Below are 26,246 nucleotides of genomic sequence, written 5' to 3' on the forward strand. Positions count from 1 at the left end.
CTTTAAAACCAGATTTATGGCGTGCGAGAACATCATTTCTATGAAACCATAGATCTTGCAGTGAGAAGGAAAGATGAATGAAGTTCCGTGATAATTGCTAGCGATTACAGAGCGCGGCTGTCGCCCTGGAGCCATGACTAATGTTGCAGGAAAAGATCACTTGTACAAAGTAACGGAAAAGGTTTCTTTTGTTTGATATCCGGTACCACAAGATCGAAGTAAAAAAATCTATAAAAAACATTTCCTGTATAAACTTAAATATTATACATATCAGACAGCATGAAGAAGTCAGTTATAATGAAGGAGATTCTATTTTTTGTTAGTCGCACGTGCACAGTGTTTCAATCAGGACACACCTCGGGACAGTTTGATAAATCGACCTTGATATTCAAAACACAAAACATTATACAAGCACACAGAAAAAACACACCGAAATATTTGCTTATGTAATGAAACCGGTTATCAATCAATCAATCGTTGTTGATCGCCAAAAAAAAATCATATGTGATCGGGTACTATCTGGCCAAGCAGAAGTCGTTTGGAGTGGGTCATCGACCCAACGGACAGTGTCATGAAACAGAAATGATAAATAAAAGCCAGGCGAGATACCGATGCCGGATAATTTCAAAGGAATTGCAAAAGGATATAGGTTTTTTGACCCTACATACATACCTCATACATCATACACAAAATACATCTTTGCGTATTTTAGGTAAAGAATGATTAAAAACCAAAACAGTTTTTTGAGCATTTTTGAAAATATAAAAACGGTATTTCATATTTTCTGATAAAAACGGTCGTTAAATTATTTTACATTTATGTAAAACAGATTCAAAGGAATGGGTTTTGTTAGAAGTACATAGTAAATCATGTATTTGAAAAAGAAAATTCGGTTCATGTCGGGTTTTAAATGATACTGGTAGCAACTTATCAACCTGTGTCATGTGGCCATCCGTTTATTGACGGACGAATGCCTTCCAACTCCGATGGATACGCAAACCGCCGCCCCACCTTTCTTTCTCGCTTTAATGATATGCCGACCATAACGGTTCCACCACTTCGACGACGCCACGGCCAAACGAGCAGCAGCTGATGCTGGTGCGTGCGATACACACGCCATAATATAAATGCTACGCGCTCTCTCCAGTCGTGCGCGGAGAAGCTGTTAGGATCTTGGCGCGTACGGTCGTGTTCTTGGATTCGTTCAATTTGTACGTGATTATCTATTTGAGGCGACACTTTAAGGTTGGTGTGTGCTTGCGTGTGTTTGTCTATTTATATATGCGGTGAAAGCGAGCCCTTTTTTTTTGCAATTTTCTACTACGGCCAAACTAAGATTTCATTTTCGTTGTTACGTTCCGGTTGCCGGTCCCTTGAACACACTCGTGAAAAAGAGTTCTAGTGCCAACTTATATGGAAAACAGTCGCGCCATTTCGAACTATCGTGAAAAAGCAGCGTTTCGATCATCGATCATCATTGTGCGTACATACGTGAACGAGAGTTATCATATTATTTGCCGCTCGTTTGAACGCAAGCGGCAAGCGTTGCCATTAGTATTCGTGATCCAACAGTTTTTTAAAGCATGGCTATCGAAGCTAGTGTTTGTTCTTCAGCTACAAGTCAACGACTTCGTATTGATTGCTCGCTCGTAGCGGTCCAGAAGTGGACACATTTTTTTCGTATAGATTCCATAATTGAAACAGTCCCATGAACTGGTTTCGTGCGTATAAAACTGTTTAGTTGCATAATCGCACACCAAGCTAGATAAGTATAACTGGCGGGTCGTGACATCGCGATTGACGCGATCGTTCAAACCGCCACTTTCGTTGCAAAGAAAAAGATGATTTTTTTAATCATTCCAGGTAGAAAAGAAAGCTAATATTAATGATAACCTCCTGTCCTTTACCGCTTAACACTCGCTTGAAACTTTCTCCCAATTTTTTTTCGCATTATAATAAGAGAATGTGGAATTTCGCATGACAATAAAGGAGAAAACTGTTTTTTTTTATTTTAAACATTTCCTCTTGTTTAAGCTATAAGTAATCCCTGTTTGTTTTATCTTCCCTAAGAGGGTGATTTTTTTTAAATCATCCTTGCAAAGGTTTCAAGGCGCCACAAATGGCCGCAGTGAATGAAAACACGTTTTGCGTCCCAGATACGGTAATGCGAGGCCAACAAGCAATGGAAATGGTACTGAGTTGATCTTAAAATAAAAATCATTACCTTGAATGCAAAAGATAAACCTCGACCGTCAACCGTGTTCAATATTTGCGTACTGCGGCCATTCGCCGGACCGATGGATAGTGCATAACTAATTGAAGAAAAAAGTCATTGGCACACATACGGCGCCTTAAGCATACTAAATACCTCCCACGTGCGGAATACAGCGGTGCTAAAAAGCTTAAATTGATTCCTTCCTCAGATTAATGAAAAAAAAGAAAATAATAAAATCAGGGTCATGTAAAGTCGCCAAAGGATGTCCTTTCCGTCATGTGTTGTATACTTCAAGTCACAAGCTCCATTGAGAATAATTAGGAATAATAATAAACATAAAATAATATTTAAAAAACTATTGAATACTACTAATCTTAAAGAGTGTCCATGTTTCTAATAGTCAGGCATTTTAGATTTCTTTTGATAAATCTCATAAATTTAAAATTACAAGCAACGATTTACTGACATTTGTTAATGATAAAGAGAGTAATTTTCTTATAGTCATTCGAAAGTCAATTTGGTAATATGTATCATTCCATATTTTTCAGATTGTATTAATGAATCAAAGACATTTTGGTATTTTTTAAATCTTCCAAATCTTCCATCTTTCTTTGGCTTTTGCTGGTGCAACTCTAAAGCAACCATTTAAACTGTAAATAAGGGCGGCTCAACACATTGATTGTCTAAACATCATAGTTAAATTTCATTTCTAAACGTGATATTTTGCAATTATAACATTCTTTTCGCTTTAGCCTTAACTATGATGTGGGGACATAAAAAGTGTTGAACGATAATGTACAATATCCAATATCTAAAATTGACGTACGGTTAAAAATTATTTTCCATTGGATCACGAATATTTAAAACTCTGATTGGATTGGTGAAAAAATATTAAGCGACATGCAATTAGGACACATTGTGAAACAATAGTACATTGCCACCAGTACATTGTGAAATAATTACTAAAAACAGCAGAAGAGAGAACAGCATATGTTGTTCAAATAGTATTTTATGTAGTACTGATTTTTTTCCTCGTTTTAATTGTCAGGTTAATTGTAATTGTCAGGCTAAGCATGAGGAGTGTCGCGACGATAACGCTGCTCGCAGCGTTCGTAGCGGGATTGGGAGCTTCAACTCTGGGTCGATCGAAGCAGAGCTACACCAGTTATCGATTGCCACAGGCGTTTCGACCTGAACATTATGATCTTCGCGTTAACACGCATCTCGGTGACGAACGTGGTTTTCTGTTCCACGGACACGTGGTGATTCGGGTAAGCTTCGGGGGGAAATAAACGACATCATTTGTTATCGAATCTATTTGAGCTGAGCTGTTTTGCTGATTTGTTTTTTTTTACGCTTTGCAGATGCTTTGTGATTCGGATGCGACAAACATTACATTACATTCCAAGAACCTCACCCTTCTCGAGGACAAAATTGTACTGAGAGAGCTTGCCTTCGACGATCAGTCCAAGACATCACGTAGTATTGACATCAAAAGCGTGGAGTATCTTACCGACAACGACTATGCGGTGTTCCATGCAAGCACGCCGATGAAGAAAAGCTATCGATACGAGCTGACGATTCCGTTCGAGGCACCGCTCGGAACCGGTTTGCTGGGCTACTACCGTAGCAGCTACATGGACAAAGCGAGCAAACAAAAGATCTGGATGTCGGTGACACAGTTTGAACCGACCAGTGCCCGCCAGGCATTCCCGTGCTTCGACGAGCCCGAAATGAAGGCCACCTTCGACATTGCGCTGGCTCACCACGAGCGGTACGTGGCCCTGAGCAACATGCCAATGAACCGTAGCGAAAAGCTCACCGACATGCCTGGTTGGGTGCTGGACGTTTTCGACCGAACGGTGCCCATGTCGACGTACCTGGTCGCATACTCGGTGAACGATTTCGAGTACCGCGAGGCAATGACGAAGGAGCCGGGCGACGTGCTGTTCAAGATTTGGGCTCGCCGGGACGCAATCGATCAGGTGGACTATGCACGCGCCATTGGGCCGCGCGTGACTCGCTTCTACGAGGAGTACTTCAACCAGAAGTTCCCGCTGCCCAAGATTGACATGATCGCCGTGCCGGACTTTGCGTCTGGTGCGATGGAAAACTGGGGTCTCATCACCTACCGCGAGACGGCCTTGCTGTACCACCCGAACGTGTCGACGGCGAGCAGCAAGCATCGCGTGGCGTCGGTCATTGCGCACGAGCTGGCGCACCAGTGGTTCGGAAATCTTGTCACAATGCGCTGGTGGACCGATCTGTGGTTGAACGAAGGTTTCGCGACGTACGTCGCCAGCTTGGGCGTGGAACATCTGCACCCGGAGTGGAATTCGCTCGAGGAGGAGTCGGTTTCGAACTCGCTGGACATCCTGAAGTTCGATGCGCTCCTCTCTAGTCACCCGGTGTCGGTAGAGATCGGCCACCCGAATCAGATCTCGCAGATTTTCGATGCCATTTCCTATGAGAAGGGCTCGACGCTTATCCGCATGATGCACCTGTTTTTGGGGGAAGAAACGTTCCGCAATGGCGTCAGCCGCTATCTGGAGAAGCACGCGTATGGAAACGCCGAGCAGGACGACCTGTGGGCAGCCCTGACGGAGGAAGCTCACGCTAACGGGGTGCTCCCGGATGAGATCAACGTCAAAACGGTGATGGACTCGTGGACACTACAGACGGGCTATCCGGTGATCACGGTTACACGCAACTACGATGATAATTCAGCCACCGTTACACAGGTTCGGTTCGTATCGTCGGAGCTACCGGCCGACCGCAACGTGACCGATTACTGCTGGTGGATTCCCCTGACCTACGCGTCCGCCATTCGGGCGGACTTTAACGACACCGTCCCGAAAGCATGGATGAATTGCGAAGGTATCCAGGGTCGCAAGGGCAATGTAAAGACGGTCGAAGATCTGCCCGACCGGGAGCACTGGGTGGTGTTTAACGTGCAGATGGCCGCACTGTACAAAGTCAAGTATGATCTGGCCAACTATCGCCTGATCGTGGCGCAGTTGAACGGACCGAAGTACGACGCGATTGCTATCCTAAACCGAGCACAACTCATTGATGACGCGATGGACCTTGCCTGGACGGGTCAACAGCAGTACGGTATTGCGTTTGCCATGATGAACTACTTGCGCCAGGAGGACGAGTACATCCCGTGGAAGTCGGCATTGACAAACCTGAACGCTATCAATCGTATTCTCCGGCGGACTCCCATCTACGCCGTGTTCCGAAGCTACATTCAGTACATCGTGGAACCGATCTACGAGCGGTTGGATATTTTCAATGCAACGCTGATTCCGAACGATCGACTCGATACGGTGAAGAAGCTCGCCCTGATCGCGTCCTGGGCCTGCCGGTTCGATGTGGGCGATTGTGTCGACCGATCGGTTCAACTGTTTAGTCAGTGGATGAAGGTGACGGACCCGGAAACGAGCAACCCGGTGCCTCTGAACTTGCGCCCGGTCGTGTACTGTAACGCGATTCGTAACGGCAATGAGGTGCAGTGGAACTTCCTCTGGCAGCGCTACCTGCGCAGCAACGTTGGCTCGGAGAAGATCATGATCATTGGGGCGTTGTCGTGTACGCGCGAAGCGTGGCTCGTGGAGCGATTCCTCGACTGGTCGCTCAATGGTACGTCCGGTGTGCGTAAGCAGGACACCACTATCCTGTTCGCTAGCGTTTCCCGCAGTGAGGTCGGATTCCATCTGGCGAAAAACTTTTTCCTCGAGCGCGTCATCGACATCTTTGACTAGTAAGTACTACCGTCCATTTTGTGGACGCCACCATTCTAATGCCATTAATTTCGTCTCCTTTAGCTTGAGCCCGGACACGTCCCGGTTGTCCCGATACATTAAACCCTTGGCGGAGCAGATGTCTTCGCTCAAGGAACTGGAGGAGGTTCGTGATCTGATCCAGCGAAATGCGACCATTTTCGAGAAGGCTACGCAGGGTGTCAAGCAAGCGCTGGAAACGATCGAAATTAACAAGCAGTGGAAGCAAATAAACTACGACCAAATGATGCGCTTCCTGCCGATGTCCACAGCACGCTCCGCGTCGGATGATATTTTGAACTTGATCGATAATAGTCCGTAGTCCTATGATCATTGGATGATTCGCGATGCCATCTGGTATTAGATTGGGGTACTTAAAGTTAGCATTTCGCTTGATCGAAACCGGAAACCACAATCCAAACATGGACAAAAACCAGTGCTGGAGACGTTTAGAAAAATGGAACAAATATTCAATTACTCTCATTTTTATAACTTATACTCCGCATTTAAAATTATTCTGGACGTCATCCAATTAGGCCGGAGATTAAATGAAAATTGTTGAAACTTTATGAACTTTATAAGTTTTGAAACATGAAACAAAACAAATGAAATATAAATCTGTTCTTTTAGTACTACATCTTTTTTATAAATGTGCGAGGCAACGAAAACTTCTGTAGTTGAATTTTTCATTAAATAAATAAATTTTAGTACAATAATTGCTATATTCTTTTTTATATATGTTGTATTTGAAACCACACTGACCGAGAAAGAAAATAGAAAATTTTGAATATAAAAAAATAATTAAAAATGTATAAAACCAATTCTTTCACAAACTAACGCACATAATTTTTGTGATCAGAAATTATCTAAAATTTCTCAAAACTAAAATAAAATTTAGAAAATGTTGTTAGTAATAGTAAGACACTGCGATCCCTGCGCGCCGGCACGTTTCGTAGATTTCGGAAAAGCCTCAGGAGGCTCAATAATTTTTTTTTCACATATTCCTCTCGCCCTGACTACATCTGGGGTATCCTAATCCTTCCAAAAAACGCCAGCCGACGAAAACAGTCAAGAAAAAGTGTTTTAAATTGTTCAAAAGCGGTTAAATATGTGTAGGGCTGACTGAAAATTAACTCATACAATTTTATTCTAATTGAATGAACACACAATATTCTCCAAAATATTTCACACCATGCACCTGTCTTACTTTGTGTGGTTTTCAGGATGGAACAATAATTGGAACTTATTTTCTGGAGAAACATTATAAAGCAAGTTGTACCCTACTTTTCTTTCAAGAATGTTTGTTTTAATTACCAGGGAAATAGATCATGTTTCACTTACAATAATTCGGTATGTTTTATTCAATGTCACTTAACCTCGAGTAACTTAACAAAAGAAAAAGATATTGGGGAAACGAAAACATGCTATTATAGTCGCGGATAAGAACGTAAAAATTATCAATGAAATAATGCTAATTTCCGCTGTAGTTCTCTTGCTGCTGGCAGTAGCGCTTTACTCCAATGGCTCAAACAGGTTGCTACAGCACATTTTTTATGTTTACTACCATGTTTTTTATACCGTTGTAATGTGTGTACCTCGTTTTGTTCCATCGTTAACAGTGAGTTGAAAAAATATATTCCCCGGTTAGGACGAGTCGAGAGATTCTTCTTACACAATTATAATTCGAGAGATTCATACGGCTCCAACCGATAACAGTGATTAACAAAAATGTTAACTTTGTCGCCCTGAAGTGCACTTTTCCGCTATCCGATGATAAAAGATTGTTGAATTTACATTTCCTCCAGCATAACGCAACCGATGCCAATATGGTGAATCGATTGTACGCAACTTCCACTCGTTGAGATTGCTTTTGCTCAAGTCGACACTCCGACTGCCGACTGTTACATCTAGCTCGAGCACATTATTGCCCGTTTGCTGGTCCTAGCGATGAGTATGGCTCTTTGCGGGGATGTGTGGGCCTCAAGATGGGTGAGAATGGGTGCGTGAGGTTGTGTCCGGTAGCATGCAGCTGCTTAGGAAGTGCCACCAACCGCACCTCACCTACAGCCGCATTCCTTCGTACTTCTCGATCGATTTGCAGAGACAGAACGCCAAGAATATGGCGATCAGCTGCGCCAACCCGACGCTAACGGCAACTATGATCACCAGATCCCGATTTCGCAGGATCCAGTCGGTGAGGGCAGTGTAACAACCCTGAAAGGATGGTAAATGAGTAACATGTTTAGCGCGTGCTCCTTTGTACGTTTCCCGCTGCTGCGAAAGCGAAGACATGAACCAATCCGCAAAAACGCTTCAAAAACGCTTTGAGTAGACGAAGCCCACGCTTGCTGCGCTCCTACCTTTTCAAAGTGGTTGGTTTTGGTGCGTTGGGAAGGACAGTTGCCCTCGGCCGGTTGCTTGCAGCATGCCTCCGGTATTTTATGCTCCCCCTTGGTAGCGTTCCACTTTTCCGACAGCTCAAAGTCCCGATAGTCGTCCACTCCGCAGCATTCCAGCTCGGTCATCATGAAGTTCCACATCAGCGTGACCGCATCGGTTTTGTTGTAGTCGTTGCTCGTATAGTACTTGGAGATCGTCGTCTGCAGGTAGTTCTTCGTTTCCGTCCGGGCGCGGTCCTTGTATGCGGCAGCCAATCCGAAGGCCGTCACCTCCGCCACAAGAATCAGCAGCAGGAATAGTCCGTACTAAGTAAGATACAGTGAAAGACAAATTAGTTAAGTATATCACAATTCAATTTTAAAGGCAGGCATTTACAATTCAAACTTGTAATGGTTTGCTGTACCACATATGAAACTAATTTACACGGTGTGCAACATATTCTCAAACAAATCGTCAAATATTGCGTAACTCTAAGTCGGATTTTCATGGTCTTTTTTAGATGAAAACTACTGAAATGAAATGAGACCTGGTGAACGGTGAGGCTTTTTCATCTTCGCCCAACCTTTTTTTTACTAGTTTTTACTACGTTTGTCTTCTCGGTGTACTACAAATAAAATCGTTATAGATTTTGGAGCGTTGACGACATTTTTAGCCATTTTTGTATATGCCCCCTTTATATCTGAAGCGGGGTTTTGGAAACGAAAAATATACGGAATTTCCTCGAATCTACGATACCACAATCTGTCATTGTAAGCAGCCTGGGACTGGTATGGGACGAATAATTTTCATCGCTTCAAAGCCAAACGCTCTGCAGCTTGTTTTCATTTCTTCCCAGGATTATTTCATCTTTTTTTTAACATGAACATTGAAAGACAATAAACAAACAACAATTTTCATATCTTGTGTTGTGAGTACATTAGAAACTGCATTGTAGAAACTGTATGAACTGAGGCGGGAGCAGTACGGTTCAATGAGAAAAGTGTACGACAATATATTGGATAAGTCAACCAGTAAACCATCATCCGGTACTCGTCCGTACTGAGCAACTGATGGCATCATCTCGGCCCGCTAGGATGCATTACACCACTCGGGATCAATTTATTCCCCACAAAGTAAAAAGCGATCGGATTATCGATGCGTGCAATCTTCGAAAGCGAGTTTAACGAAAACCCGAAACCGATTCATCATTAGCAAGCGCGCATCTGCCTCGAGATGATGCAAAAGTGGCGAATGAAAGAAAACAAAAAAAAACAAGACGAACAAACTAACATAAAACAACACCGAAGGCCAAGCCGGCAGGAAAAACACTTGCCGCTAACCTTAAGCCGCTTACTTGTGCTTTCGTTTTCAACATCACCAAACCGTAACACATCCAACCGATTTGCGCCGGGACGATGCGGAGGGATGCTTTCCGAACGCACAGACCCGATTGCCCAACATAAGTGGGTCGCATAACTACAAACAGCAACCAAAACAAAAAAAAAATACCCCTCATAAATGGTTAAAGTCATAACGCAACTGACCAGAGCACCGGAGTTCAACCGAACGGAGCGCATGGGACGGAACCATTTATTAGCGATAATCGTGTCTGCGCGACGTCTAACTAGGAGTTAACAGATAAACCAGATCGAATCAACAAAATTTAAAGGGTAACCCTTCAGTTCGGATCAGAAAGGCGTGTAAGGCTTGTTTGACTTTTCTTTTTTTTTACTTTGAACGAACAAACAAACGGCCAAATTGTGTGTGAATAAAAGAAATGTGTATCAACACTAACTGGCAGCAGGGCATGTCACGGTTTGATGATAGAACGAGTCAGGTGGAAAATGAATAACGCCGCATTATGTAACGTACACAATTTTACATGATTCGTTACCCGGCGCCCATAACGATCAACTGGCCACTTACATAAAACGTGTATGCAGTCAAAACTGGCTAGTACGGGAGACCCATTATTGGAGGGAGCACATGCACATAAAATCAAAGTTCGTTTTTGCACGGTCCAGCCGTTTCCGTTCGGAACCAACGTTTAATCAACTGTGGAAAATTTCCTTATACTCTTTTTTTACGATTATTACTGTTTGCAGCAACACGCCGTGGAGACTTTGGGGTGGGAGGGGAAACCTACCGTCGTCAGCAGGCACCGGCTTTCCCGAATCGCTCCGCAGTAGCCGAGGAAGCTGAGGAAGAACATTACCGATCCGATCGCTATCAGCAGATAAGCGAGCTGCTCTATCACGGCTGGTTGCGTGAAGTGCTGAAAGTGGATGTGAAAGAATAAAGAATGGATTAAACGCTGAAGGTGGACAAGTAAGTTCGGATTAAATCTTTTCTTTGAGCTGCGGATCTTTTCTGCTATCCTATTCATCTATGCTGGCGCTGCCCGATCCGGGAGTTATTTAATTAACAAACAGTGTGTCGCCTAATTTGTACACATGAGGCCATCTCCATGAGGCATGTTGCAACACACAACACACAGCACAGCCGGCGACGAGTGCTAACGTCGTTTGTACACACATTAACGGAACGCACCGTCGCAGCAGTTGTTGTCTGCCGGTGGCACGTGGGCCGAATTGCCACACCGTCTCATCTGCATGTCTCGTGTTATTTTGTTTCCTATCTTTGGCTTCGACGATGAATATTTCTTAAGGCATTAATAATTGGTCCTCCACCTTAAAAATAGTCGTGAAATATGGCTCTTGATGCGTCATATTCAAAAAGATTTTTTTTTCTTATTCCTACCATACATTAACCCAAAGAACAGAGCTTCGTTCTTAGTAAACCGCAAGTTGCACTTTTAATGCACTTATGATTGGTCGCGATCTAAAATTGATGACATTCACATCGAGAAGGGTTACCACGCGGCCGTTTTGCGATTTCTAAGACCTTCTCGGTTCCAACGGACCGGTCTAAGTCAATCAAAAATGCACTATGCAATTATGTCGTCCCCTCCACCAGAGACGCTTGGAGGGGTGTGGGGTCTATAAAAAAGAAAATCCAGCTGCAATCGCAGCCATTTTCAGGAAGGTCGATGACCGCAAAAGACTGGTTGTAGGTTTTCATAAGAAATGGCGTGTGATATAACAGATGCCACTTCAACTGGAATGTCATTTAAGTATTGATTGCCAGTCAGTTAAGTATTTATGCTACAGAATTCTATAAAATTCCTATATTCTTATGAAAGACATTATTAACTTTAAAAAAATCGATCTACTAAGTCAAGCATTTCCAATAACTATTAATCTGGTTAAGATAAATTGTGACATTGACCTTACTGTAAGATTTGTATTAATGCTCTTAGCATTTACACATAACTTCTGGCGTTCTTGACATTATTATTTAGTTTCAATGAACATCATTTAAGTTTCAATGAAGCAAGGCATCATGTGAAGTGGTAATTCATGTAACGAGCATTTCGATGTGATCTGTTTAACTTTAAAAAAAGTCGGTTAATAGTTTTGTTTTTTCTCTGTTCTCTTGAATATTATATCGACATGCTATTCTTTAAGACTTTAGTTTAGTGTGATTAAACGTAGAGTTTACTTGTCTTAAGTTTCTATTTGTCTTATACTGCACGACTCGGTTCAAAGCTGCAAGAAAAAGAGCGTCTGACCTTTGTATAAAGGAATTTCGATAAACTAACTAAAGCAACAGGAAGATTTAATCCATTTCATATAATTCTTAAATTTTATAGACAAAATTCTAACTTCCTATAGTTGGCTGAGCATGCTCTAGAGTAGCTTTGGTGGAATTAAAAAAATAGAATTAATCCAAGCTTAACACGTGTCACCAACAATGGGTCGTAACGTTGAAACAATTGTGCAGTAGAATAAATTGTAACCAAAGTCTAAGACCAACTTCCCTTTGCCCTGCAAAGTTGTGCCTAACGCAGCCACAAAGCGATTAGGAAATCATCCCACGTACGCCCGACGCCCTCGGGTTGCCCCCGCCCAAATCCGACCCCCCGCGTACACACACAAACATACTCCGGATGGAAATGCAATGCAAACGCCGCTCGTCTCCTGCGGCCACAGATTGCATCCCAAACCACCCATCGATGATGCAACTCGCGACGCCTTCAGCCGCAATGACAATCAATAACTCAACCACTATAAGAAATATGGCACGACGGCACAAATAAGGCGTCCACGAGTCGATCGGTGTTGATCGCGATCGCGATGACGGTGCCGTTTGAGGGCAGGTTGCGGAACATCTTAAGCCCGCACGAGAGGCAGCAAAAAAGTGCAGGCCGCATGCAAATGAGTTGCACTCAGTAGAACGAAAGTGTTTCGGGGCGATGCGACAAATTGTGCATTCGATGTGAAGTGTTGATTGCCTGCTGCTTGTTCGCGGTCCAGCTTACCTCTAGCTGATCGTTGTCGACCATTTTCAGCAGCGCGATGAACGACGTTTTATCGGTCGCGAGCCAAATTCCGACGCCGAGTACGATTGTACCGAGCACCTGGAAGGGATGAAAGGAACAATAATAGATACAGTAAGACGTGGAGGATCCTCAAGTGATGATCTATATTCAAAAAGGGAGGTTAAAATGGGGTACTTACGAAGAAAAGGAAGTTGAAAACGGACAACAACGTTTTCGCTATACATGATTCACAGTCGCACCCCATTGTGTGAGCGATCGTCTGCCGGTGGAATGCTGAAGGGTTCCGGGGAGGTCCGGTTTCGATGGCGCTGATGCTGCCGACTCAGATGACAATTTTCCTCACGACCAACCTCTCTGCGTTAACCTCTCCCGACGTCAAACTGCAATGCAGAAGGAAAAAAATAGAATATTTGTTAGAATTCGTTCAGCACGGGGTCACCGAAAGGCCATCGGATCCAATTGGTGTCGAATGGAGGAACGGTTCAAACGGTGCTTTCTTCCGCTTCTGAAGCATGATTGTACTGAGGCGAGTTAGAATCGATCGTGATAAGAAACGCCAGAAGGCGATAGGACTCGCTACTACGAGCTGTTCCCGCAAGATTCATTCCGGGAGGAAAGATTGTTAAACCAATTATGGAGCGTTCTGTCTGATGTTGGAGATCTGGCAAAGACATTAACCTCGTACTTATGGGAAAGATAGATCGCTCGTGAACATGGTTCGCGATCGTTTCCCACCCTGTTGGATCGCTTCGGTGGCCATGCATATGAGCTGTCCGCCGAACAAACGACGATTACGTACGGCTGGAGTCGACAATACGTCGGGTTACAGGTTAATTGGACCACACCCTCTTCCCGGTGGTGGCCAACGTTGATAACATCGGCGTTTTGCTCGTATTTTTCTCGTACTGGTCAGATGAATTAATGGACAAATCCATGAACGCAAACAAGAACGATAGCAAATGGGTTAGGAGCGAGAATTCCCCATATCTAGATTTCCAGGAGCTACAAACGATGCATATTCCCATCAAATAAACGTTGTTTAGCTCGTTTAGTTCGCGTCCCACTGTCGAGCGAGTCAAGAAAAATTTAACCCTGACGCCAAAAGATGAAATAAATTTAACCAACCTGTCGGTACGGAACATCATCACAGGCATCATCATTAGTGTGCTCGCTTTATAGTAGTTTTCATATCGAATAAAATAACATGCAATTACTTAATCTTGGTTGGGGTTTAATTTTAACCCATAAACTGTATACTGCAGATTAATAGATCACACATTAGTGTAAGTGATGAGCTATTCGTTGTATGAAAGTTATTTTACACTAGAATCCAAACAAGCGGTCATTTGGACTGCGGCGCAATTTTCGATTTTTATATCTCGAAAACAGCTGAGTATTTTTTTAAAACAAAGAAAGGCTTATCTTTAAACTCAAAGCACTTTCACGCGCAATGTTTTTTTTTAATTTAAATTTCACATTAAAAAAAATAAGTTGCATGATCTCCGATTCGCTCTTTTTTGCTTTACACCAAGCTAGTAGAGTTATGTAGAGAAAAATACAAACAAAAACCCTACAAGATAGTCAACAAATATTATAAAAAGAAGCCGCTTGCAAATTTGAAAAAGTTGATATGACACAGATATAGCGTTTGTAAAAGAGTGGTAAAAAAACACTAAAAAGTTTTCTAATGTGAAATAACTTTCCGAATGTTTTCTAATGTGAAATGCTACCCTGTTAAATCGATTTAAAAATAATTGTACAAACAACACAATCAAACGCTAACAAAGTAATATAAAATTATTATTGTGATCATCTGCTTATTTTTGAAATTAAAAACAACCCATTGTTTTTTCTAAGTTGTAAACCCTTTTTCTAAATAAAGTACCGTTTCTTGTTCTGATGCAGTAATTTTGGAAACTTATATTGAAAACCTCATCTGCCTAATATTTAAAAGCAAATGTTTACGTCGAAAACCTTATTTCCAGTCCATTCCGGATCAACTATCAGTAGATAATTCAGAGAACACTACACTAAGAAACTAATAGGATAACTGTTATCTCTAAATTCTCATGAAAAGTTTTTTTTTTTTTTATAAAACATACTATTTATTTATAAAATAGTTTACTTGCTTATAAATATGGTCTTTACAATAGTGTCAAAGAAACAATGTACATTTAAGGACAGCTAGATCGATCGCAGTATCATTGTTTCCAATGATATGGATGATGTAGTTCGCATACAGACGAAGCACTTTTACTCGTTGCGCAGTACTCATTCCGCGGAGTACTGGAAAACGGAGACATTGAAACGAGCACTGACACCCTGGAGCTTCATTCCTGATGCACTGCTGCAGCAGGTCCCAGGCGGCAATAACGCGAGTGCAAGAGGTGAACCTATGTTCCAGGGTGTCACATTCAACACAAAACATACAGGACGATGAGGATGCGCGTCCCATCCGCATTAGCAGATCGCCATGTGGGACCTTGCCGTTCACGACAAGGTACAGTGCCGACCGCTGCTCCGATGACAACTTCGGGGAATGGATGTTCTTCCATACCATCTTCCAGACAACATTTTGAAACTGTTCCTGGATTTTGGGATTTGGGAAACGTTGCACTAGCGTCTTGCGAAACGCTCTAGTGGACGGGTGTTGCTTAAGAGTGGAGGGAACGTATGCGAGTATCTGGACAACACTCCGAAGGCATGGATATGTTGATGGGATGGCTGCAATGTCAGGCGGGTTGTCAGCGTATCGTATGTGGTCCGCAATTAACCAATTAAGTTATATGCAAATACTATGTTACCCTATGAATAAAGTATGAGTAAACGGATAGATAAAAAACGGTTGAAGCAACACATATAAATGTTGAAAATTGATCTGTTATGAACGCGGCCGTTCAGTTTTTCCATTAACGCGCGAGTAAATCTATCATTATCGCCTTTTCCTGCCGGTTCTTCTGATTCCTACATTCGATGAAACCCGCTGGAATTTCCCTTCGAGCCGGCACTCAAACTTGAGGCAACAAGTGCATAATGCATCGATCGCTTCCCGCTTCCATTGGCCACCCTTCCTACCGACTGCAGCCCACCTTCCTCATTCACTTATTGGCAACACCCGCATCGATATGTTGCTCGCGGACCCTAAGAAAAAACGTGACTCAATCTTGACCCCAGGTTCAGTTTCCCTCCCCTTCCAACTCTTCCTCACGCAGGCAGCTCCAAAAGGGCTTTGCCGCCAAGATCTGCGCGCACGCGGGGAAAGCGAACAAGCGGCCGAGCATAGAACTGGAACGATTTTTGTGAAAATCTCCGCCATAATTCCCTCGAGTCACGCCTTACATAAACCTGCTGCCACCGGCTTCGGCGTTCCTCGTTGTTACTACGAGGTTCAATGCGATCGTTCGACTTTGGCCGGGACGGGGGTTGGAAACGCCGGTGGCGGTTTCGGGGTGGGTTAATCCATGCGTTGACGCGTTCGCTCGTTTTAAGTGGAAAAGTGGGATTGCTTAAGCCATTACCGGCCGTCTTTCGATCAGCGTGTGTTTTCGTTTCCATCCGCAAGGGCCCTTATTCTGCTTCTCTTTCGCTCCCCCCAACATATTTCGATTGCTCGATGCTGCGCTGTAGAGCATGTACAACACCCAATAATGCTAGGGTTAAGAGGTCCAAATGTTTCTGGCCCGCGACGCGATGCGGAACCATATTTCTTCCTCACAAGCCAATGAACGTCAGGCTGCGCCGATAAGCACTGTGTTGAAAACACACGCTCACAAAATATAGATTAGAGTCACACGCCTTTAATAAATCGCTCGCCCGTCTCGTGTCTTTGGTAAATTTCCAATTTCCATTTTTTTCCTCCTCGTTTAACGTTGACAATCTTCGCTCCGATCGCAGCCGGTTCGGGCGTTTTCTGCGCCAGGCTCATTAGCTGGGGCGCTTGCATACTCGTTTCGGTTCCGGTATCGTCGCTACTGACTTCCGGGAATGCGCACAACCCACCAAGCCGGCGAACGGATGCGGCCAAGTTCCGCACGCCAATCGATCATCGACCGTTTGATCGCGAGCCCCCCCTTCCCCCCCCATTGCGCCAATGTCAATGTGTACAAAGTTGGCCGGCATTAAACACCGCCAGGAGGAGAAAGTTGTCGCACTTTGCTAATGAAATGATGTAAGTTTGTTCAAACTGGCAGGCGGCAAATGCAATTTGAAGCGTACGTTTATTCATAATGAATGTTATCCCATCCCATATTACTCACTTCGTAGGATGGCAATTAATTTTCACAAGATATCGAGCAAGTTTTCATCAGATGGGTTGATTAGTTCGGTGAAGAAAGCTGCACCGATAAACAGATGCCATTTTACTTTTCGTTTTGGGTAGAAAATAAAAGTATTCCAGAAAGCAGCCCAGCTGATAGAGAAAACCTAATATATCTAATATTATTATTTGAGGCATTTTTTTATTTTTTACAATGATTTTCCTTATTATATAGTTTAAGCTATGAATCACCATTTACAAGATACATTTCCATACGTTAAGACGATATGTCTTTCACCTAAGAAAAATTAAAATACACTCCACCCAGTTGCTATAATCACCCTTGACATTCGTAATTTCAAATTAATGTACTGGATAATAAGCACCCACTTTATTTTTTTTTTTTTTGTAAAAACCTACCAAACCTTGCTAAAACGAACAAACAGAAATTGATAGTACTTCATACTCTACCAAAAATCTTACTAGTCTTGAAAAGCTGACATACTAAATAATCAAAATTGCGCCAAAGTTTTAAAATAGTATGTAATACGATAAATGCATTACTTTTCATGTTTCACAAAGTGGAGTTATTTTGGTACTATTTGATCCTTACCATACCGTTAAAGTACACTGCCCTACCAATGGCATGAATCACTGATCAATATAATTTAAAATGCATTCTCCCATTTGAAATTCAGTTTCACTTTTGCAGACACTGACCCATTTACGTAGGTCAGCATCAACGGGCTGATGCGACTAACGCCCCCTTTTTCGTAATTGAACTTTGAGTGTTATTGAATTGATGGTTGTCTGCCGAGAGCCGGTGCAAGACCTCGCAACGGGGCCACGTTTACCACAATGGACGATGCGATTTGTCTGGCTAGGGTCACAATAAAATATTTACCCTAAGGTATGCATGCTCGGGGATGATTAAACTTTTTTTACTTCCATTTTTCTGTTTGAGCGTGCGATGACATACATTTATTCTATTGGTATCACATGAACCCCGCGAGTGCATAGTAACTGCATGTGCATGTGTCAACCGCTCGGTAGTGAGAATGAAATCGACGTTGTTGGGAGTGGAAAAGCGAAAAACTCTGTAATACGGGGTTATAATTTCACGTGTATTGTATACTGCATGACGCATCGGTGGCATACAGTAATCTTTCGTGTACTAGAATTCATGCCGGTAATCAATAAGTCAACACGTCACGCCAAATACGACCACACAATAGAACGTTATTAAAATTTAATATTATCAGTGTTTATATAAAAAAACCGAGAACGAACCAAAAAATTGAAGAAAAAGAAATTGAGTCAGAATAAGTCTGGTAGTTTCCCAATAGTGTTACTAACAATATGTATATATGATTAAAACATATTTTCTTCTAAGGCTGAAGTAATGAGTCATACGTTACGTTATACGTCAATTTAATATTACTTTTCCTAGTTGCAGTAAGGGGATGTGAGCCCTGTTTTGTCATAATGTTTAATTTTCATTAACGTTCCGTCACAAAAAGCATCAAAATCATTAAAAAATTTGAAAGGTTATAAAGATCCAATGGGCATGTATCGGATTCCACACCTATTATATCCTTGAATTGTCTTTTATCTTCTATTCTATCTGCCTTCCGTACCAGGATGGAATTAAATCTAGTGAAAACAAAATAGTTTTACTTATTGTTTTAACCAGACCAAAGCCAAACGAATGATGAAAAGACAATTTAAAAGCTAAGCATGGAAAGAAAAAAAAAGAAAAAAATAGCAAAACTAGCAAAACAGCACTTAAAAATGAAAAACAGCCGATTCGGTTAAAAATCACACCTCACAGAAAGTAGTATTCAAGTATAATATTAAGCATAGAAATGCCCCAAAATAAAACTCGTTTCATACTAGAAAGGAACAAAACGTGCATTTTATGAAAAGCTTTTATGAGCCAAATTAAATGTTTGCACCGAACATTGAATCGATTCATGGTAAAGAAAAGGAAATTTAAATGTATTGGTTCGAGTTAAATAAACTGCTGTTGACATTAAATTTCAAATACATTTTAACGTAAAAAATGGCTACATATTTCAAATAATAACTGTCAAAACATTCAAGACATTGGGCGTGAGTTTAGAGATTTGTTCGCACCTGCATTGAATGCATCAAAACGATACAAAATTCGCATGTTGTGATGCGCAGTTTTGCTATTCTTCCGGCAGTAACCGTGCCGACATCGGTGATGAACGAGCTTCAAACGATGTTTATGTTGATTGTTCATCACTCCATCAAATCGCCATTTCTCAGTGGAAACACTCGCCAATGTGTAGGCTGACAGGCAGACAGCTGCCAAACCGATACGGTGGTGATGGTGTAGAGGTGAGCATTTTATTGTATTTCCTTCCATTCGCTCACCGCACAAAATGATTGAAGACGGCATCCTTTCACCATTAGCCGCTTCTCGCCTTTACCGGCGCGAGCGCAATGCGATCGGTGAAAATTGATCCTTCAAAAGATTGATTAACTTCCAAGTGGCTCTAATCGATGCACCAATTCACGGCCATCGGCGTACTTCCCTGTGGCGCCGTTTGGAGGTTTCTCCGGAGGTGTCTGATAAGCGTACTCGGCCGGGGAGCTTGATAGCACGTCGATAGTACGTCGGTACTGGCGTCCCTACCGTGCTGAGTGTAGGGAGAGTTAAGTGTCGGCCGGATCGAAAGGGACGTGAAGTTTTGCGCGGTTTTAGAAAGTCCACGTCGAAGGTGCTGAGGTAACAAAAGAAACCGACAATGGTAACGTGAGTCCGTAATTGAAGACCCCTGAACAATCTAGGTGCCAGTGTGTGTGTGTGTGCCTGGGGAGTCATCTTCGGAGTTTAGCCGGATTGTCCAGCGACCGCGTGTCCAATAGCCAGGCGAAGGGAGGGTGGTATTGGAGTATTCTCCTCTCGGGTGAAATGTGAAAGTCGTAGGTCCAACGATGACCACTGAGGGGTTGAGGGAGGAGAGGCTTGCAGGTGCCAGCGGGTATGCTAATTGTTTAAATCAATACCTTCGTACGCGCGGAAAATGTTTTCGAAGCGATGTGAGCCCCGATCGAGCAGGAAAATCGTCGTGGCGAGAGCTTTCTTCGGGCGCTAAATAGTAAGGACCGTACGGCGAGGAAAGTGGGAAAAATGAAACCCCAAGCTCGAACTCGAGCACCCCGAAAAACGTGGTCACCGTCACCCGGCAGCATATTTAGCATGCCGAGACGTGCCACCGAGCGATTTACCGGTCCAGTGTATATTCGATGTGCTCTGCATACGAGTTTGAGCCAGCAAGCCGTCTGAAAAGCCCATAAGCTACCAACTTCAGGATGCTTCATCATGTACAACGTCAGCAAAACATCATCGATCAACAATCTACCAGCCCGCTCATGAACCCGAACCCTTTCGAGCTTCCTGGGACCAACCCGACGGTGGACATTTAATTGACAAACCGTAATAAATATGCATGAAGCCGTAGAAAATGATGCATGAAATTGATATCGACACGTTTTACTATTCCAACGGCGACGCGGAACGTCCATTTTTTCCCTCCCGAAGGAAGCGTAGTTACATCGTTACTTTCCTCCGGGCAAGTCACTGCATTAGTCCAATCGCTTATCTCAAGCAGTTTGAAGAATGTTAAAATGCTTCCCTGCCGTTTGGTGGTAAATTGAAAATGTTCACTGACGACATCCTCCATGCAAGTCGGCCATAATCCACTCTTTATTTTTCGTCATAAAAGAATATGAATAAAATTTGACACATGTGTTAGCCATGTTCGTGTTGCGCCGTTGAAGTAACTCAAACACACCAAACGGAAACCCGCACAATCTGAATGGACGTAGGGGACAGTGAGGCAAAATGCACCCAGGAGAATGCAGCATGGTTTTAACTGAATTCTGCAGTTTTAAAATGGATAAACTATGTTACCAGCGCATCGAATACATCTTATGTGCATTTCACAGCTCCACTTGAAAGTTTTACAGAGAAAATACAATAAAGCTTATTAAGCCAGAAATTTGGTACAATTTCCTCACCATAGCTCTTAACCTGTAACAAGTGTTGGAAATTTACAGCAATCAAACAGACAATCATCAAGCAATTCAACATGCCAATTAATGATTACTTGAAAGAGATTAAACAAATACAACTTTCTTTCTTTATAAAAGTGCTTAGTAAAAGCCAATTTGTTCTCTTTCTAAAATATCGGAAACACGAGATTCGCGAATAAATTATATGTTCAGAACACAAAAAGAATTTGGTTCATAATCCCTGTGTTCTGGATGTGGAGACAGGAAGTATGTACATCCAAACCTCCCAAACTGTATAAATTTGTAACTCGTCTTACTAAATAATCTAAAAGTTTTATATGCAAATTTACCATCCATAACTTAGAGATAAGGAATTTGCTAAAAGCTTGTTTGCTTAAAGGGTGCATAATGCCTCACCTTACCTTACTTGTCTAGGAAGGGCTTGGTGCACCACGTTGTATCTTTTTCAGCATCGATATTTCCAGTCACGACACGTTTAGGCTAAAACGTGCTCCAATCGTGACGACACTACAATTTGGATAGACAAGAGCTACAACTGATCCAAAATAATCAAACTTCATCACAACACATTTCTTAACAAATCAAAACTATTATTGCTTGAAACAGATCATGCAAAACCCTAACGTGGACTTTCGAGCTTCAACCAGAATATTGCCTGTTATAAAGAAAACACCATTATTTGTAGGAGTTTTCTCCCATGAAAAGCATATCTCGAGTGGAGTGAAAAGTAGCCTCTTTGCTATTACTTGTGGGTCAATGCCATCATAATGCCGCGTGAAAGTGCCAACGGAAGCGCCTACAGAACGTGAAAAAAGGGAGCCCAAGCATATGAAACAAACGACTCAGAGATGGAGGGCTCTCGGTAGCAAAAAATTCTTCTAAACTCAACGCCTGTGAAGGCGGGTTAATGGTTGTAACGGTTCTTCTGGGGCGCTTTGCAGCCGGCCTCAAACATCGCTAACTTTTATTTCCGTTTTCGACATTCTCTTTTTTCGACCTCCGAGTTCCTCCACTCTGTTCTCATTTCTTCGCCAACATTGTTACAAAAACCACGCAAAGGGTTGCGATCCACGCTGCAGGGGCAGACCACTATTGTCATTCAAAAACTCCTAGCGTTAATTTGTCCCTATTTTTATTTCATTGGTGCGTTGTTGCGAAAGTCACGGTCGATCCACGTGATACCGAAGCACGGCTACAATTGTTGTCGATACAATCCACCTGCCGATCGGTAGATGGAGGATATGCCCCAATGACACCGCAACGAAACGACATCCCGTCATCCCGTCATCCCACAAACGTTCGAAAGAACTCTGAACCCTTGGGGTTTCCACACCATGACCATCAGAGAACTCCATCGCAGTGACCGTTGCAGGCAAGTTAAATCTAGCGATGATGATGACGATGATGCCTACACGTCAACACCGCGAAACCGTTAGGGATTTTTATTGTGGTAGAAGTCTGCTTAGTACCACGAATTCGTCATGGACACGCGCAAATGGCTGGACATTAAAATAGACCAATCGGATGGTTTCCTTCCGTAAAATGTACTACAGCTTTTGATTCTTAATTTACATTTTGTTTTGTACCAATATTGTGTAACATTTTAAAACGCATAATTTTGATTCGTTGTTTTTTCCTTCTTAAGTTATGAATGAGCGAAATCATATTACGAGTTCGTAATTGTTTGCTAGTCCCACAATACTAAGGGTAGAAAAAACAAAGCGTAATCGTATAATTCCGCTGCTCAATCTGTCAAAAAGAACTTTTCGCTCACCCACCAATCTAATTGCATGCGTAATCTTGTCAAAACGTAAACAAGCGAATCAATAGTTCATTCGACCGCGAATATTTATCGAAATTCTGTGATTATTTCGAGTAGTTTTTGTATGTTCAACAATACAGTCTGTTCCCGAGTTACGCGGATTATGGGGACCAGAGAAATCCGCGTATCTCGAATTTCCGCGTATCTCGAATATTGCTTGACACATAGTTTATACTAGGAGTTAAGAGATCGAGCTCTTGTGTACATGCATCATAGAATATTCAAAAATTTTCTTTGTTCATTAATATGAATGCAATGCAAGCGTATTCAAACAACATAAATTGCAGCAAACGAAATAAAAAGCGTAAGTTATGCAAATGTGTAATTTACATATTTATTCGTGTGGTTGTACATCTCAGGAATTTAAATCGATGTAATAAACCCAATCTACTGTCAAACTTTGAAAACCGCGTATCTCCGAATCCGCGTAAGTCGAGAACCGCGTAACTCGAGAACAGACTGTACACAGCAAAGATGACGCTTGGCCAGAATATCGACGATACACGAGAGACCAGCGATGACGCTTCGTTTACCGTGCCTTTTATAGAAACAAATTGTTTGTATTTGTTCAATAAAAGTAATAATCTCCTTGAACATTATTTGTAAAACAAATATTTGGTAGAAAATTTTATTGATCTTTAAGTTGTATTTTTTTTGTTTTGTGTATCTCAAGTTTTTAAAATCAAAACATGAAAGTATATAAGATTTTATAGAAATACATTTTCTATGTACTTTAACAAAAACCTTACTTTTACAGAGAATTTTAGGGTGGATATTTCTAAATTTTTATAGTATTTAACTTTGTATGTCATGTTTCAACATTAAAAGTCTTATTAACATTTTCTTTTGAGTCAATTAAAATCCGCGTGCGACCTCGGTTCATCGCTTTTATCCATGTTAAATACAGCATGCAGTCATAGTGGAAGAACGTTTTATATATTATTAGTCACAAATAATAAATAATTTATTTTACTTATAATTAGTCACAAATAGCAAATATCTAGAAACAAACTTGACATTTAGAAATGATGTTTTTTAATCTTCTTACACTAAGAAAACTTGACTCATTACTCATCTAATCAATGCCGATGGGTTGTATTTTTCACTATTGAGCTGCCTGTGAACAATGACCTTTCCATTCCTTTCCCGTTTGCTTATCGGCTCATCATTACGGCTTAACGCATTTTGTATCGCCACACTCTTGAACATTTTTAACCACTTTGTTCCCATTACGTTTGCCGCGGTGGGCTTGTGAACTTTCCACCATTTTCTAATTGCCTCCGAAAAGTTTACCGCCCGCAAAGACATTTTGTTTGATTGCAACGAGAAATTTCCCTGCGCCGGAGCCCACGAAACCGGTCTCCACCGCGTGCCCTCCTCGCACCTTTGCATGCGGATCGCAAACCGGAAAGTAAATCTTTTCCCATCCTTCGGTTTCGCGATCGTAATGGGAAACCGATTTCGGTACTGAGATTACTTTGACCCACCTTGCAGCAGCAGGCAAAAATGTAAAAGTATCAAAAATATATAAATGAAACTTATTTTTCAAGGTAATAAAAGGGGGCTGAACAATTATGCCTCAACTATTACAAATTTAAACCATTACCAGCTATAGATTTTATGGTGCTACATCCGTAACCTCTGACATGATCTCATGCTTCGGTTAGTCTTTTTTATTTTTATTTAGTACGTTCATACGTTATTTCTGTTGTTGTTACTTATCGCTGAACAAACATTATACAGCTAAAATTGGTTATTTTCGGTCAGTTTTGTCCATCGAAACCGGTTCTAGTGACTAATGCACGAGGGAAAAACATTACTTGGACGATGAGAATAATGTACTCTGCTCACCCAACTATAAATATCTTCAAATAGATGCCGATACTTTCGCATTCTTTCATTCATGAGAAGCAGTGACCATCAAGCGGCCATCTTCACTCCTTCACATGCCCGAAAGCCCAAACCAGCGGCAGAACGCGGAGCATCGTGATTACACTTTGCCTGTGCGTTTTCAACCTTGAAGATTTACTCATGCATTATTTAGCAGGTTGTAAGATAAAAAGCTAATGAAAACAAAAAAACACACCATTACTTATTCACCTGCGCCCACCTTTAGAACCGTGGGGGGGGGGGGGGGGGGGGGGGGGGGGCGCAGTAGAAGGGGGCGTTCATAGTAAACAATTTTCACTTTCAACATCCCAAGAGAATGTAACCGAAAGCAGCAGCAAATACACTTACACATCCACATGAGTTGGGTATATGCTCCCATGCGTGAAGGATAGATCACTGCTGTGAAGTCTTGCTTCGTGACTTGGCGTTGGATCGTGGCAACATGATGCATGCTTGCGCCGTGCGAAGGGTTCACCACGAAACAATAGTGGCGCTTTAATTGCACATCCGCGACTTCTCCGGGGTCCCTCGGGCCGGGTCAACAGCTTGCCGGGGTTGCTGCCAATTTACAAGTGTTGCATGCATATGCATTGTATGATTTCGATTTGCTCTTGAAACAGCCTCGTCGAAGCATGGGGCAAGGGTCAGACCCATCGAAAGGTGCTAAACGTAGTTGTTGGCTAACTAGAAGTTTTGTAAAGTCCATCCCGCCAGTAAATGTTTAGTAGAATTTTTTAAATCTTCAAAATTTACAAACAAAAAGTTGTTTGAAGAAAGCAAAGACTTTACGGCCTTCTGATATCTATCCAAATATTCTTCTACGGATCCTTTCGTAATTATACACGTCCATACTACAATATCATTGAAAATTTGCATTATAAAACACACAATGCACAAGTAGTAACTTACACACAACAAAATTAGAGGGCAGCAACCTAAAAACATTTCAAGCTATTTTGTTTTTAAAAGCACATTTGGAAAAAAACACACTTTTTAAAAACAAAATATGTGAAATGACAATAATAAAGACATTTTCATTGAACAATGTAAATTTAAAGGAGATAAAATAAATTAGAAAATGTACTATAAATAGTAACAGTCAGCAGACATATTAAGTCTCATAATTCTTTCCGTCTTAAAAAATGTCGAAACTTTTCGTAAAAATTATCACGATTGATTGGAAAATCAGAGTGCTTGTGTTTTTTTTTAAACAACCTGGACCCTTTCGAGAAACCTGATTGTGCTTTGGGCAGCATCATTTTCACATCTAAACCAAAACTAAATAGAAACGAATGATCTACCGTAAGACACCTTCCGGAAAATGCTATCTGTATGTACAATCGCCTTATACGATCCCCATTTATTAGCTTGTTAGCATGGGTTAAGTTGAAATAAATTCTATATATATTAATTGGAATACGTAAAACGATATAAGC

The 26,246-nt window shown here is 41.9% G+C and overlaps 2 protein-coding genes across 3 annotated transcripts in view; one reads left to right on the top strand and one right to left on the bottom strand.

Annotated features, from left to right (window-relative positions):
* The first annotated feature begins 1,154 nt into the window (after positions 1-1,154).
* On the top strand, positions 1,155-6,650 carry LOC131282307 (aminopeptidase N-like). 2 transcript variants are annotated; one of them, XM_058311724.1, is made up of 4 exons: positions 1,155-1,245; positions 3,282-3,486; positions 3,580-5,978; positions 6,043-6,650. In XM_058311724.1, exons 2-4 carry the CDS (start codon positions 3,289-3,291, stop codon positions 6,317-6,319), a joined length of 2,874 nt encoding a protein of 957 aa, XP_058167707.1. In that variant the 5' UTR covers positions 1,155-1,245; positions 3,282-3,288; the 3' UTR covers positions 6,320-6,650. The 2 variants fall into 2 exon arrangements, with proteins under 2 accessions (XP_058167707.1, XP_058167708.1); XM_058311725.1 differs by lacking the exon at positions 1,155-1,245 and adding an exon at positions 1,415-1,479.
* A 684-nt stretch (positions 6,651-7,334) lies between these two features.
* LOC131291995 (tetraspanin-18) overlaps positions 7,335-26,246 on the bottom strand; it is a 31,175-nt gene continuing 12,263 nt past the window's right edge. The window contains exons 2-6 of the mRNA XM_058320765.1: positions 12,957-13,158; positions 12,758-12,856; positions 10,523-10,651; positions 8,358-8,702; positions 7,335-8,211 (exon numbers count right to left, since the gene is read on the bottom strand). Coding sequence (XP_058176748.1) covers positions 8,059-8,211; positions 8,358-8,702; positions 10,523-10,651; positions 12,758-12,856; positions 12,957-13,022 — 792 coding nt within the window. The 5' untranslated portion in view covers positions 13,023-13,158 and the 3' untranslated portion in view covers positions 7,335-8,058. The remainder of the gene's footprint in view (positions 8,212-8,357; positions 8,703-10,522; positions 10,652-12,757; positions 12,857-12,956; positions 13,159-26,246) is intronic.

Source organism: Anopheles ziemanni, chromosome 2 (assembly GCF_943734765.1).
Source record: "Anopheles ziemanni chromosome 2, idAnoZiCoDA_A2_x.2, whole genome shotgun sequence".
Taxonomy (NCBI): Eukaryota; Metazoa; Arthropoda; class Insecta; order Diptera; family Culicidae; genus Anopheles; species Anopheles ziemanni.

Bases quoted from the DNA above. Each gene is read 5' to 3' on its own strand.
- LOC131282307 (XM_058311724.1), top strand. From the start codon at position 3,289: ATGAGGAGTGTCGCGACGATAACGCTGCTCGCAGCGTTCGTAGCGGGA. The intron at 3,487-3,579 runs GTAAGCTTCGGG...TACGCTTTGCAG, and splicing joins ACGGACACGTGGTGATTCGG to ATGCTTTGTGATTCGGATGC. The intron at 5,979-6,042 runs GTAAGTACTACC...CGTCTCCTTTAG, and splicing joins GTCATCGACATCTTTGACTA to CTTGAGCCCGGACACGTCCC.